We start from the raw sequence: 15,772 nt of genomic DNA on the forward strand, positions 1-15,772 counted from the left end.
CTGGGGAACCAGACAGCGCCTGCCTGATGGGAGGAGGGGGAAGTCATTGTGTCGCCTGTTGGCTTGTCATCTAATATTGCCCGGGCCGTTCAGGACCTGCTGGAAGTAAAACTCTCTGACAGGTAATCCAGTGACTTTGCAGCACGTACTGACAATGCCAGAGAGCCTATTTCTGCCCTTCTGACTGAGACTTGCAAACCAGGTGCTAAGAGAAAAAGATCATTTTGATGGTAGAGGCAAGTTCAAAGGCCCGAGAGCTACGAGTTAAGTCAACATGGTGGATTTACAGCTGGGTTAGAGGGACTTTTCAGGTTCTCGTCCTCCTTTGACCATGGTATACATTATGTTTATGTGTCCTACACTTCTGAGAGAGGTTCAGGAACAGCCATCTGCCTCTCCTCCCCTGCCGTTCGTGTCTTGTCTCACTCTCAGATGAAATTTGCTTGCCTAATGCCGCGGCCCAGAATAGCAGCAGGGGCGTCTTGGCTGGCCCTCTCCAAACTTGAGCCTCCCTCCTTAGCACTCGACCCGTCCATCTCCTTATTGAGCGTCGGTGGGGGCGAAGACGTCGACCTGCCCCCCGCGGCCTCGCCTCCGGCCGGCTCCTCGGCCAATGGGGAAGCCGGCTGGATCGAGTGTCACTATAACAGAAGGACATAATCAGCGCGGTAAGTTTGCAGAACCTTACAGCCAGTCTCGGCCAGCAGGGAGCTCACTTCTTTCAGCTTTTCTGAGGTAAGAGAGGGAGAGAGTGTGAGAGTGAGAGAGTGACTGAAGGAGAGAAGGCTCAAGTGCAATGTTAAGAGTCCCCTACGCCCCCCCAACCAAGCCAAGCTAAGAACAGCTGAATCCACATGTGTTAAAAACCACTGCCACGGCTAGCAGAGGCCGCGCTGTAGAGCTGCTGAGGTCAGGGGTGAGATGGCAGCAGTTGTACTGAAATATTGGACTGACAGTGGATCACAGGGGGAACAGGCCTCTTCTAAAGGCTCCAGTTTAATCATAGCCATGCTTTTCTGTTTGTGCTCAGTAGTGAGGAAAATTAGTCCATGCTGGTGTTTGAGTGAATCTGTGTGCCTGAGAAGCTGCAAAGCGCTGAATTTTGACACCTTTTGGCATTGCGTTGCTGTTCTGTGGAAACCTTGTATCTCCAACTTCCCAGGAGCTAAGAAAACCAGCTTTTTTTCGTTTTCAGCTTGACCAACCATGCATTTTTGAGTTTACCCAGTGGGGTTTGAAAGGGGATTCATAAGACCAAGGGTGGTACAATGTTCTCAACCCATAGAGGAGCATGCGATCCTAAAATCCACCAAGATTTGGAGTTATGAGGTTTTTACAAGACAGCAGCCGTTGCCTTAAAGGAATTGCGTGTTGTTTTGGCAGCTCGGTCAGACTCCGGCCGGCCGGCGGCGGCTCATACCTGTGGGATTTACAGACGGCTTAAAGCTTCCGTGGCAGCGTCCCGCTCCGGCAGGGTGAAGATAAGAGTCTATTATTGAATTATGTGACAGCTGAGAGCAGCAGCGCTCTGCCTCAACTCTTCTTGGCAGATTCAGTTGTTTTGGAAAGATTGTTTTTAGGTTTTTAGTTTATTAATGTATTTATTTTGATGATGTCTGCTGGTGACCTGTGAATGGGCGGGGCATGCTAGCACATTAAAGCTGACATAGCTTGAGGATAAACAAATACGCACTTACTTAACATCTGGAACAGGAGCCAAGAAACTATAAACTGGATAGAAAGGAATCTTCTAAATGTTTTTTTTTTCCTAACTACCAATATTACATAAAGGTGTAATCAGGACACTTGAGACATTTGAGTATACAATTTAAAAGCTTTGAAGAACAATCATAAGGAGGCAGGACTTTGAACCTTTTAATCTTCACGAGTCCCTCTCGGTGTTTATTTTAATTCTCGTGAAGCCGGTTCGGTCAGAGGGAGATGATTGAAGGAACCATGTGAGAGAGACGGCCAGATAAGGAAAAGGAGTGGAATTATGGGAACTATTCCAAGGGAAAGAACCCGATCTGCAGCATCGCGTCCCCTGAAACTGGATCCGGGATCGTTTCTCAGAGACATTTGCAGCTGTCTGTTTTGAAATAGTTGTGATGTCGGATGCCTTCATGGTGGCCTCGCCGTAATGAGACTAATGGGCAACTAATGCAAGAGCTAATCATTTCTAAATATATTCAGGGTCATGTATGTTTACCAATTCGGACTTTGCATCAGATACGACATTGATACACTTCCAGCACAGCAAAAGTTAATAAATATAATTGAATGCAATAAGGTCACATGCTAAAAATGACTGTAGAAGTGACAGAATCTGTTATAAAGTGTGAAGAGCTGAAGCAATGTGTTTCTAAAGATAAAAAGTCTTTAACACCTTGACAAATGGATCCAAGTGGCTGGGGAAGGCCTGGAGTCTGACCTTTACCAAGACCCCTGTTTTCTTTTTTTTTTTTTTTTTTTTTTTTTTTTTGTACAGCAACATGAATCTCTCACCCAGCGGTAGAAAAAAGACCATTGGCATAAATCTATGTTTGGCTCCCTTCTCACTTATCATTGCAGAAGCAGATTCAAGACAGGGTTCGAATTTCAGTCCAGTCTGTGACGCTAATTATAAACTCAAAGATGTTGTTTTGATCTGACAAATTCGGGAACGTTTCGAATCCAGGACCGCCCGTCCCTAAAAATATTTCAAAAGATGAGGGAAAAAAAGCCTCTCTAGATGAAGCTACATCATGGTTTTTTTTTTTATTTTAGGGCGTGCAGGGTGGGGTCTGGGCAGGGTGGGGCCGCAGGAGACATTCAAGACATCTGCAACTTAATCCTGAGCTATAAATACAGCAAGGCGGACAGAAGCTGCTTGCAGAGAAACTTACAGTTGCTCTCTCCTCTCTTTCCTCTCTCCAGGTCGAAAAGTCCACTGTCACCATGTCTGACACAGAGGAAGTGTAAGTACCGGACACTTCTTATTTTCATTCAAACATCCAGAACTTTTCCTCAGCAAAGCCAAACATTCCCTCTCTGTCCTGCCGGTGAGTAGTTTTGACTCTTGAATCTGAATCTGTTTCCCTTCTGTCTTGCAGTGATCAGGTCGAGGGTAAGTAACACCATCTGCTCCACCCAAACATACCAAACTGTACATTAGGTTCACTGTCCACCCAGAGGAAAGCAACATCCTAAGCAAGAACCCCTCTTCCTTTTATTTACCTCTCCTAGACACACAGTTGATGAGTTTCATTTGAAATCAGCGTGACTTTTTCTCGTAAAACTCCAATTTCTTGGATCGTTTCTTAGCTCTTTCACTGAGCTCTAACATTTTGTTTCTCTCATCTTAATACGCGCTCATCTTCTTCTGAGTCTCTAATGTGTCAATAAGGTGAAACATCTCAGAAGTCTGTCAGCAATCTGTGAGTGTAGCATCTATAAATGAGATATGCTCTTCTTACATTTAATGCAGATGTAGATTCTCATGTGCATCTTCCTAAGGGGGGTTAGGAGAGAGAATTCAAATATCATTGATCCTAAATTAATATTGTGATATGTTATATTTCTCCAGAGACAAAGAAAAGGTGAGGTTAAGCCACAGATCTTTCCTATGGACAGGCACAATCCCAGTCCCATGCTAAATCCCAGTATTATTTCTGAACACTGCCTAACTGGTTTTCCGTTCCCTGTAGAATGGTTAATTGCACCGGACAGATATGTTTGCAGGTTTGGCTTGACTCCTTGAGATTCAAGTTATGCAACGATGCTCTCTCTTTGCAGTCCTGCAGTACTGCACATACTGTATATGATCCTGTCTGTTGATTGGATGCGAGAGGCCCTGACTCGCTGTTGCATGGTTGCAGGCACCAACATTGACAACAGCACAGTGTCATGTTTGATTTGAGATCAAAGTGAAACAATCAGGCGTTCAATTGGGAAGTTTAGTACGCAGACAGAAGCATGCACTGATCTGTTGGCAACGGTCCTGCAACTCTGCATGAAGATCTGCAACTGAGCGGTCCTGCTGAGCTGAGCGCGCTCCGCTAACTTTCAGATCAGCGATGTTTCCGGAAGTTAAAGCGACTCTGAGCTCCGATTGGCCCAGCAGGACCGTGTTGTGTATGCTCAGCATGGATCCCCACTGTACCCACATTTGAATCGTATTCTACCAATTCTATCAAATTGGGTACAGGTGGGATCTTTTCATAATACTGTTCTGCTCCTTTCTTTCTCGGATGACCATGAAGATTTCGATGGTAAGATGCAGCCTGCAGACTCCATATGATAAGTCTCATGTCATTGATACTAATTCGTCAGTCACTTCCTTCATCACTGTGATTGAAGACGTGTGCTCATCTCCACAAACACTCATGTACCTTGTGGCATGCTGGTTAACACTAACGCTATATTCTTTCGTTTAAGACCGCTCAAAGTACAAAACAGGTGTAAATAGAGAGCTACAAGCTAGAATCTCTGTCTCTCCTGCATACGGCCAGTTGATGTTACGATCCTGCCATCTTTAAAGACAAATTCATCTTTTCTTTTACCACATCAAGCTGCATTTCCAGGTTTCTGCACATAGGAATCAATCACATTTTGTCCATCAATGACTGACCTTTTCCCTTTTCCTATATAACTGCTTGCTGTCTCACCCGCTTCAGCGCCGCCCGGTGGTCGTTCCCCTGAACTGCACCACCACCAAAAACCTCCTCATATCTCACAGCTTTCCCCCCTTTCATTCCACTGACTCACCTCCACCTCCACCTCCACCTCCACCTCCACCTTTCCTTTACTTTTACTTTCTCCTGCATCTATTAACCCTTTCATCGCCCTTCCTCTCCCTGGTTACTTGCTGCATGTTGTGTAGCCGTAGAAGAGGAGGTAGTAGAGGAAGTAGAGGTGGCCCCTGAGGCGGCCCCTGAGCCAGAACCAGAGCCAGAACCAGAACCAGAGCCAGAGCCAGAACCAGTGGTAGAACCAGAACCAGAACCAGAGCCTGAGCCTGAGCCAGAGCCAGAGGAAGAGGTGCATGAAGGTATGTGGCATGGGGGGTATTCTCTCATCCTTTCCCAGGCGGCGGCGCGCTCCACCGGTTACAGACAGACAGACCCCCCCTCCTCCCCCCGCTAATCTAATCTCATCCACTCACCTGTTCACCATGTCTACTAATCAGCCTTCCCTTCACCTCTGGCCGAAAGTCAAAGATGGCCGGTTATCTGTAGCACTCAGAGGGCCCAAGTTAGAATATGATGAGAGTCCGTAAAAGGTCCGTACAGACCGCTAGTGGATGCTTTTACACAAGGCATCTTACAGTTAGGGTTCGACCGATATGGGTTTTTAAAGGCCGATACTGATATTTTTGTATTGAAACTGCCCATAGCTGATATTTTATGCCGATTTGTGCCAGCGTCTTTAAATTCGAGAATTTTTATGCCCAAGTATTCAGTGTTTCCTCCACTTGTCTGGGTGGAAAAGCCTCTCGTACAGCATTTAGACCATCATGGGACACTAAAACTCTCCATTGAAACCCAGACTAATGAAATTCTTTTAGTGTTAGCAGCTCTTTAAGGCAGGCCCCCCCACCCCCATCCCACCCCCTCTATCGAATGGTAACTATCTATCTAATGAAACTCTGGGATTCATTAAGAATTCATGGCAGGTTTTCCAGACTGTAGCTGTGGTCAGGAGGAACCTCCATCATATCAGAGGTGGACGATATCTGATATTTAATAAAAGGCCAATATCGGCACCATATATCGGTCTAACCCTACTCACAGTACCATGAGTGCATGGACGGCCCCAGTGGGAACCGAAGCCCTAACCTGACAGAGTTATCTCCATGTCAGAAACACAGGAGAACTGACTGCTGATAATGCAAACTGCTAACTCAACAAGCCTTGGACTGCCGACATCTAAACCATTTTAAACACAGCAGTGATCATGTTTGTGACTTACGACAGCCAATCAGGATGTAAACATCTCTATGAGTTTCTGTCATATGTCTAAAGCCCCAGTGTAAAGCCCCAATCCGGGATTTTGAGTAAGAAATGCAGCTTGTGCATCCCGACTCAAAATTCCTGTCTGTTATATGGCAATGTTTATGAGCAATACGAATGTAAACAAATCACATGCAGTTAAAGATTCCTGTTCAGCTCTCACCAACTGTCTGTCATTTTATTAAGAAGATTAACATTTTATTAACGTATTTATTAATAAGCGATAAGGCTTCCATTTTGTTTACATTTGGATTGAGGATTGGGGCTTTAAAGAGACAAACATGCTTGATATAAATGAATCTGATGCCACTTGTTTTTTTTTCTTCTTCACTGTTGCTTTGATATCTGATGAAGGTAAACATCAGGTTGTCAAAATATGGTAGATGTATTTTGGATTGTTGCTGTTTCTCTAAAGTCCTGCTATGCTTCGACCGAGCATGAAAATCAATGTTGTTGATAGAAAATAGAAAAAAAAGATGGCTTCTGGGATTTCATGTTTTTACTCACTGATAGAAATAGAAATAGAAATAGAAATGTCCGGTTTTATGCCACGTTCATGTGCTGGAGGGAAAGTCAGACATCTGGGACTTCCAAGTCTGCTGCTTAACAGCGTTGCTTTCATGTGCGATTTTATCAGACAATCAGACGATAAACAAACATGGACGCCTTGCAGCTAGAAACTTAACTCGGGTAGCAAAATTTTCTCAAACTTTCTGACTTCATCATCCAATTTTGAATGGCGTTCATGTGAAATTTCCAAGTAGTAAATCTGTTTTTCTGTGATGTATCTGGAAGCATGTGAAAGCAGAAAGATGATACTTTGTTGAGCTTTTGAAAGGTGAAAATGTGGCCTCTGAAAGCCAATAATTAATTTAGCTTAATTTAATAAAACAGTACTTCTCACCTTTTATTCCCAGTGTTTAATTCAACAAAGTATCATGTCTGACAAAGAGCTGCTGCAGTGCAGTAGATTGTTTTGAATGTACGCACCACTGCGCTTGCTAACGCTGTCTATTTTGCTCTTGTTTTCGATGCTTGCTGCATGCAGAGGCCATTGAAGAGGAAGGTATGTTGATGAAAACTTGATGAATCTGATCTGTCATTCTGGTTTTGGAAGGACTGCAGAGTCCGGGTCTGAAGTCTAGCTGTGCTGGGGGAACGCCTGCCTTTCTGGTCACAAAATGTCGTCCAAATTTTACTGTCTGTCAAATCCAGGAGCACTGCCACATTGGCAGAAGTTTGAAAACCAAATAAACAACATAGGATTTTAAATGCATATTTAATTAAAAAAAATTCTAGTGGAGAAAAAGGGTGAAAGAATATGAAATGCTAACATGTGCTTCACTGCGCAGCGACCCCACTGTTAAACTCCTGCTGTGCCACTCGTCATCTGCATGGCATGGTGCCGCCAAACTCAATCCAAGATGAAAAAAAAAAACTGAGAAAATGGATTTTGTCTTGCTTGTGTAAAATGGTTTTGGGGTCAAGCCAAAAAAAACATAACATAGATTTACAGTAGCTTTTCACTTTTAAAGCAAATCTTTGCTTTCAGCAGTGACACTCACCATTAAAACAAAATCACATGACTATCAGCGACTTTTAGACAGATGAAACGAGCACACTGAGCTTTATGAACTGATCACAGCGTTTGTTTTGTAGATTACACCACAGTTCAGATTTACTGTAACTGCACTCACAGCAAGATGTTCTTTTGATATTCACAAAACTTAATATTTCCCTGTGTAAAACTGTTTGTCAAGTCTTAATATATGAAGTTCATTTGTTTGTTGTTATTTACCTGTTGGTTTTTTTCTAACCCTAACTTCAAACTGAAAGCAAGGCGACAATTTGGAGTTTTTTTTAAACATTTAAACAATTCATTTTACATTCCATATAGAGTCAAAAACCTAGAGTTTAATCCATGTAATGCCTGAGACGTTTTGCCTGGAAATGAAATAATTTGCTTCAAACAGACTAGTGTGCATTTCTAACCCGATGACATGTACTTGTCCCCTTCTTCATTCCTTAACATGCAGAGGAGAAGCCAAAGTTCAAGTAAGTTTCCTTGATTGATTGAAATGATTTCTCTACACATTTCAGTCTGAGCCATTTATCATTACCGTTCACTGAAAGCCACGATGACCCCCGAGGTGAACCCAAACACCCTGATCTCTCTCTTCCCGCAGGCCCAGCGCACCAAAAATCCCTGATGGTGAGAAAGTGGACTTTGATGTGAGTAGAACTGAAACGACGTCATGAAGGATTCCTGTTACTTCCTGTCTGTCTCTGCTGCAGCCGTAGAGTTTCTCTGTGGCTGAACGTTCTTCTTCTTCTTCTTCTCCCCGGGTCTACAGGACATCCAGAAGAAACGCCAGAACAAGGATCTGGTGGAGCTGCAGGGGCTGATCGATGCTCACTTTGAGCACAGGAAGAAGGAGGAGGAGGAGCTGATTGCGCTCAAGGAGAGAATCGTGAGTCTCGGTCACATCGGATCAGATCAGATCAGATTAGATCAACATTATTGATCCTTGTTGAGACCTGGTTAGAGCGTACTGTAACCAGAAGGTCTCAGGTTCAATCCCAGCAACAAGGCACTGAAGCTTTACCTGCTCACTCGTAAGCAGTGTTGAGGGTAACATGTTAGCCTATAGTAATCAGATTACTTTTTTGTAGTCATTTAACGCAGTAGTTTTTTTAATTAAGCAATCAGTTATTCATTGCTTTTTAAAACTCAATCCTCTACGAACCAGTAATCCCTTAAAATACCCTTACACTTACATTAATTCACCCCTTAATTAATGCAAAATCCCCTTAAAATTAATTAAGGGAGTTGTTAATGGAGGAGACCCCATCAAAACCTCCTTAAACACCCCTTAATGTTTGACTGCTTACTTTCTAATCTAATGTAAAATTCAGGGAGACAGGAACTTTCCTTACTTTTTTAAAGCTGTTATTTTTAATGAATGCTTAATGTTTATGTAATGAGAAATTCGTAGTGATTACAGTAATGTGAGTCAGTGTAATTGGTGACTTGGTCTCAGTTCAGCCTCCTGCTGGTTTCCCTCTTCATGTGCATCATGAGCTGAAGTGTGTTTTCCTGTCGCTCTGCAGGAGAAGCGTCGCGCTGAGAGAGCCGAGCAGCAGAGGATCCGTTCTGAGAAGGAGAAAGAGCGCCAGGCCAGACGTGAGGTTCGTCCCCGCCGCCCCTTTCTGCTTTTTTATCTCCTGCTTTTATTCATCTTTCATTTTTTTCTCCTTTAATCATGAGTCCTACATTTTAAAGTCCCCGTGGAAAAGAACTCCCATTACTTTTCCTTCTGGGAAAACAAGAGTGTCTTTAATGGTGACATGACGCTGCATCAGGAGGTGGAAATAAAAACTCCAACCAATAAAACATCACAGATTTTTGAACAGTCCCGCCCCTCCCATCCAATAAAACTGCCTTTCTCTTCCCAACTTCATCTCCCATTTGTTTACACTTTTGAATGATCCATCACTGACTTAATATCCCAGTATCCTATAATGAAGATGCTGTTTCATGGGGTCTTTAAAAACACACTTTAATCAATACAAAATAATAAAAACATATATATACAGTATATATATATATACAGTTTCACTAGATACTTCATGTAATTAGTTGTAGAATTCCCTGCATGGCGGTGACTTATCTGTGATGCTGATGTGGATCTGACCTGAGTCTGTGTTGATGCTGATGTGGATCTGACCTGAGTCTGTGTTGATGTTGATGTGGATCTGACCTGAGTCTGTGTGGATGCTGATGTGGATCTGACCTGAGTCTGTGTGGATGTTGATGTGGATCTGACCTGAGCCTGTGTGGATGTTGATGTGGATCTGACCTGAGCCTGTGTGGATGTTGATGTGGATCTGACCTGAGTCTGTGTGGATGTTGATGTGGATCTGACCTGAGCCTGCTGTCTGAACAGGAGGAGAGGCTGAAGAGGGAGGAGGCTGATGCCAAGAAGAAGGCAGATGAAGAGGCGAAGAAGAAGTCAGCACTGTCCAGCATGGGCTCCAACTACAGCAGCCACCTGCAGAGGGTCAGCACACACACACACACACACACAGAGAGAGAGAGAGAGAGAGAGAGAGAGAGAGAGAGAGTGAGATTTCCTATTTATTCTTCATTGACAGTTTGATTACTGTCATTTGAATTTGTTAACTTTGCCAATAAAGCAGCTTGAATTGAATTGAGAGACATAGAGAGACACAGAGACATAGGGAATATATATTACTGTTAATAGTTTTTTGTTCCTTTTATTTTACAGCCCTTTGTTTTTTGTTAAGAAAATGTTATAAATCCATATAATTATTATTATTATTATTATTATTTAGTAGTAGTAGTAGTCAAGTCAGTTTTATTTATGTAGCAGATTTCATACACAGCTATTCAATGCGCTTCACATGAAAAACAACAGTGACAATATAAAATATAGAAACCAAAAATACATTTAAAAAAATTGTATTAGTAGTTCCCCAGTATCCGCCTCAGTGTCCGCTAGTCCTCCTGGGACCAACAGTCACAATTTTAGTAACAGTTGTAATTGTACTACAAGTAGTGTTGGTAGTACTAGTGTTAGTACTTGCAGTATAACTGGTATACTTGGTAACGTTGTGTGTAAACATGTGACAGGCTGACCAGAAGAGAGGAGGAAAGAAAGAGACTGAGAGAGAGAAGAAGAAGAAGATCCTGGCAGGCAGACGCAAGGCGCTCAACATCGACCACCTGAACGAGGACAAGCTCAGGTCAGACTCAGAAACCCACACTGCTTTCTGTTCAGTGTTTCCTCCAAACCTTTCAGGGTGGAGAGGCTGCGTGGGCACAGTGCAGCTTTCTGGGTGTTATAGCTGTATCATATCTTCAGATCTGTTCTGAAAGATAAAGCTGGCAGTGGGTCGCTGTTTCCCAGCCGTCAGTCTGTGTGTTTAAATGGATTTTAGCTCACATGCATGTGTTTTTCCTGCAGGGATAAGATCAATGAGCTGCATGAATGGATGACCCAGCTGGAGTCGGAGAAGTTCGACCACATGGAGAGACTGAAGAGGCAGAAGTACGAGGTGAGAGTCCAAACTCAGACACACAGAAGAAGAAAAAAAAGCATAAACCCCACAGAACCTGAACGGATAGAATGGTTCTTCCTGTTTGTCATGGTAAATGTAGTTCAGCATAAAATGACGATTATGGGATTTTAAGTGTTAGTTGCTATGGTGACAACACAACACTTGAGAACTGAGCAGATGAGTCTGTCAAAACTGTCAAAACTCAACTGGAAGCTAACGTTAGCGACGAGGCTAACGTAGCTTCATCACAGACTGTACTTCTCTCTCTAGCTCTTCTAGTCAACATTAGCATGTTAGCGATCCATGGCAGCGAGGAGACAGAGAAGCTGCTTTGGTTCTTGCTGTAAAACCTCTCAGCTCAGTGACTTGCTGCGAGTCGCTTTATACAGAAGCTAGTCCGACGGGTCACAGCAAGATGGCCGCCGCTCCGACCGTCCAGGAACGTTGATTTGAATGGGAATGACCGTTCTATCCGTTCAAGTTCTGTGATAAATCCATTCTCCTCTCAGAATATAACAGCTTCTTGTTCATCCAAACCTCCTGTGCCTCTGGATGTGAACTGGCTTTGCTCTGCTTCCTCCAGGTTACAACCCTGCGCAAGAGAGTGGAGGAGCTCAGTAAATTGTAAGTAAAGCTGATCAGGGAGTTTGATCTGCTGCATGGTCTGTTAGCATGAAGGTCCGACTGAACCAGAGGAGACCAAGACGACACACCGGCCAAAACACACAGAGAGAGAACCGAGGAGTTCATTTCCAAAACTGACATCCATGAACTGAACATCTGCTTTGGAAAAACAATCAGTAGCTGCAGGTCAGCATTCAGGATCCAGCCAAGCAAGAACTTAAATTACCAATTATCCTTTAAAAAGCGCCGATATTATTCAGTTTTCATGATTTTGGCTCAGGATCAGAATAATGTTCCTCATGATGTTCTGCAGTTGTAGTTTAGTTAAAAGTTGAATTGAATGAGTTAAACTGAATGAATGTGAAGACTAAGTCGTCACAATACTGGCCCCTGATTGGCCGACAGCAGCGGCTCCTCTAACTCAAATGAGACAAACCTGCTGAGTGGACGCTTTCAGTTCAAATGCTGCAAACTGGACCCTGATTGGACAGATTTCAGTCATTCATTAGTGAGGGAGCCAATCAGGAGCGAGTCCAGCTGTGATGCGTTTCCTGGAGTTAGTCTGAAACTGACTGGAGAAAAAGGTTTTGAAAATGTAGTAACTTTACATTTCGCCACTCACAGTCACATTTTAATATCTTCATCAAACATCTTTGATCACATATGGATATAAAAAGAGAAGTTGAATTCTGATAATATGGGACCTTTAAGTTACTGTAATTCCTTTACAGAGTCTCATGATTTGATTGGATTTAATTTGATGCAGTCACTCAGTGTCAGCGATCTCATTTTGGAATTAAACTCCTCAGTTAAGTTAGATTTATCAGCTGAGGTGGTTTTAAAGGTGGAGGTGGGTCTTCCTCTTCCTGTCCTGTGTGGATGTGAGTCGCAGAGCGGGGTGCTCAGCAGGTCAGTGGTTTGGTCTCTAACCAGGTAAGAGGAACCAGGTAAACATCAGTGTTTCCTCTGTGAATTTCTGAAGCAATGTTGGATCCACATCCATCCCTGATTTGGGCCTTGTTATGGATGTAGTGAAGGTTGCAGTGTAAAAAAAAAAAAAAAAAAAATCTCATAGAAACAGCCATTCCAAGCGTTAGTAATACTCTTTTTAGAGGGGAAATTGGGCTAAATTAACTGAACTAAATTTGACTCAAATGATTTTAGTTTTGTTCATTTTCTTGCTCTGGTGGATTACTATTTACATTTATATTGATTTATACACTCTTAAAAAGGATGTGTCATTTTCAGCACATCTTTCAGTCTAGTTTGGGACGACACACAACATAATGTTAATAGTAATATACAGTATGTTGTGTCAGTGTTCAGGACAGTTCATGTCAGTTTATGGCAGAAAACTACAGACCAGCCGGTGCTGTATTACATGAACCTTTGTGAGTAGAGATGCTCCACTAGAAACATGTTGCTGCCCAAGTGTCAGTCATGATGAGGAGGCTCTGAAAAAGGCCTGGTAGACAGATATCAGGCCGATACAGCAGCAGTGTGTGTGTCTGTGGGACTGAAATCCTCTGTTCTTCCTCATCATGACTCAGTGTGATGAAGGTAAGTGCTGCATGTTGGTCTGAAAGTCTGTTTGGTGTTGAGTGTTTTCCTGCAGGGAACAACTCAGATCAGGAACTCAGATCTCAGTTATGAAGGTCAGAGATGCTGAGCTGAAGGTCACCGGTTTGAATCCCAGACTGGCTGCACAGACCTGTGTGGGACAAGTGACAGAAACACTGCTGCTGAGCCTTTGAGCAAGGCAGCGAACCATCAGCTGGTTATACTGCGGCTCTGAAGTGTGATTTTGTGGTTCTGTGCTCGTCCCGTCAGCGTTCTCCTGGTCAGATAAAGGTTTTAAAGGAGTGAGTCGGTCAGAACAGACGCCTCACCCGCTTCCCCCTTGTGTTTGTGTCTGGTATTACAGCAGCAAGAAGGGAGCCGCCGCCCGCCGCAGAAAGTAAAGCGGCTCGCTCTGCTGCACAGAAACCAAACTGCGATCCTACCGGACACACGCCTGATGAAGCAACGCACACTGCGGCCCAGACTGCAGCTCAGAAGCCAATAGCGCTGAGGTTTACCTCCAGATTTCATGCAACCAGGAGCCATTAGCTGCTGTTGTAGGAATGAATATCCGCCATCTTGCTTCCTCGCCCTCGACTGTTTGGTTCTCAGTATTTTTGTAAATAAAGTGTGACTCTTCAAGCCATATCTGTAGATCTGTTGTTATTCAAAACTCAATAAAGTTCCATATTTTTAGCTGTGTAATTTTAAAGTCGTTTGTTCAACACTGTTTGCATTTGCAGGGTTGAATTCTGAAGGCGACATGGAGTTTTCCCTGCTGGCCCGTTAATTACCAGTGAGCTTTAAAATATATTGGCCAAACTACAAGCTTTATCCTAAATACAGTTTATTTGTTAAGCAATGCACTTATTATATGCTAAAATCTATCATGTACACTTAATTTCCATAGCGCTATATATCCATTATGGGAGGAAAAAGAAAGGATTACCTGCAGTTCATCAGTAAATATTAAATTATAAAGGATCCAGTCTTTAAAAATGTTCTCATATTATCAACCAACGACTTAAATTAAAATGAAGCTGCTGACAATCCTTCAAAAAGCTGCATCATTTGTTTTAATCATTTTGTAAAAGCAGATGTCGCTTTATTCAAGAGCCACATTCCTTATTTTGGAATGAAACTCTTCAAATTCAAAGTCTACTTTCTGTTTTAAATCCAACACTGAAGCTGCTGAGACGCTTCAAACCGCTGAGTCTGAGCAGCTTCTTCCCGTTCACTGTTTCACTGCAAGGCACCAAGTGGAAAAACAACATATTTTCATATTTTCAGGAGACAAAATCTGTTTTTTGGTCTAGCTCAGTAATCTATTTTTTGCAGCTTATTATCTATTAAAGGTAAAAAAAAAAAACAACCTCTGATCCTCTTGCTGTTAGATCTCATCAGTCTGTTCTGTTCAAAACATTCAGCACTTATTTAGTGATGAAGTGTTGTACTTAACTGTTTTGCTGAACCCACTTTCCCTCGACCTGCCTCGTCTGCTTCTACTGCAGTTAGTGATTTCCTACGTTTCCCAGAATGCCTTTCAACAACCCCCAGAGAAGAAGTGTGAACTTGTTGCATCCAGTTTCTGGATTGATATGAAGGTGGAGAGAGAGAGAGATAGTGAGCAGAGAAAGAGCAAGAGAGCGAGAGTTTTATTAGTTTAGAAAAACTGAGAATCTCCCCACTTCCTCAAACCCCAGCCTGTCTCTCTGCTGCAGTGCATTCTGGTCTCTCTCCTGCTCCTGTGGTGGAGAAACTGGTCTCTCTCCTCTTCTACGATGGATTTCTCCCTGTATGATTGTTGAACGTCTCTTGGTGCAAAATGGCGGCTCTAGAAAGAAGCCCTCGCTCTTTGATTCTGAGGGACTGACACCAAAACCTGACGTTTACCGCTGAGGTTTTACATCCTGAAACATTTTCTGAGAGCCACAAGGAACGGACTGCAGGGTTGGAGGTTCGACTCCCCAGATGAAATGCCTGATTCATCCTGGAAGGCAGTTTGGATGAATAGATTCTGTTACTTGAGACTGAAACTTGATAAAAACTGTGTAGAAGCTGCAGTTCCTGGTTTCAACACATGGTGGCGCTGCTGCTGTTTGTTTCTGTTTGAGTTCAGAGAGACAAACTGTCAGTCAGCTCTGCTGCTCTTCAGCTCTTCTTCACCAGGAGACATTTCAATCACTGTATGATTTAGCTTGTATGATTTAGTTTTGTCTACAGTAGGTTTTCTATATTTATTTAGCAATGCCCTTGTTATTTAATTTATTAATGATAAAATACAGAATTATTCATTTCCATATTGCTATACTGTATATCCATATACCCCCCCCCCCCGCCCATTTTTTTTTATAATAATAAAATAAAATACAAATATAAATTACCTTGAGTTCATCATACAGTGTTACAAAACTCCAGAGGATCCAGTCTGTATAGTGTCACTGATGCATCATGATCTTCAACAGATCAATATTTAATATTTAGGCTATAACATCAACATGAATCACTTCAGTCAC

At 42.8% G+C, this 15,772-nt stretch overlaps 1 protein-coding gene across 1 annotated transcript; it reads left to right on the forward strand.

The window, feature by feature from the left end:
* Window positions 1-689: 689 nt before the first annotated feature.
* On the forward strand, window positions 690-13,902 carry LOC139919273 (troponin T, fast skeletal muscle isoforms-like). The gene is made up of 13 exons (XM_071908955.2): window positions 690-735; window positions 2,917-2,957; window positions 3,093-3,106; window positions 4,862-5,029; window positions 8,027-8,045; window positions 8,177-8,222; window positions 8,345-8,461; window positions 9,102-9,179; window positions 9,938-10,051; window positions 10,645-10,757; window positions 10,979-11,069; window positions 11,656-11,696; window positions 13,621-13,902. Exons 2-13 carry the CDS (start codon window positions 2,938-2,940, stop codon window positions 13,655-13,657), a joined length of 858 nt encoding a protein of 285 aa, XP_071765056.1. The 5' UTR covers window positions 690-735; window positions 2,917-2,937; the 3' UTR covers window positions 13,658-13,902.
* Window positions 13,903-15,772: the final 1,870 nt, after the last annotated feature.

The sequence above is a fragment of the Centroberyx gerrardi genome, chromosome 4, assembly GCF_048128805.1.
Source record: "Centroberyx gerrardi isolate f3 chromosome 4, fCenGer3.hap1.cur.20231027, whole genome shotgun sequence".
NCBI classification, from domain to species: Eukaryota; Metazoa; Chordata; class Actinopteri; order Beryciformes; family Berycidae; genus Centroberyx; species Centroberyx gerrardi.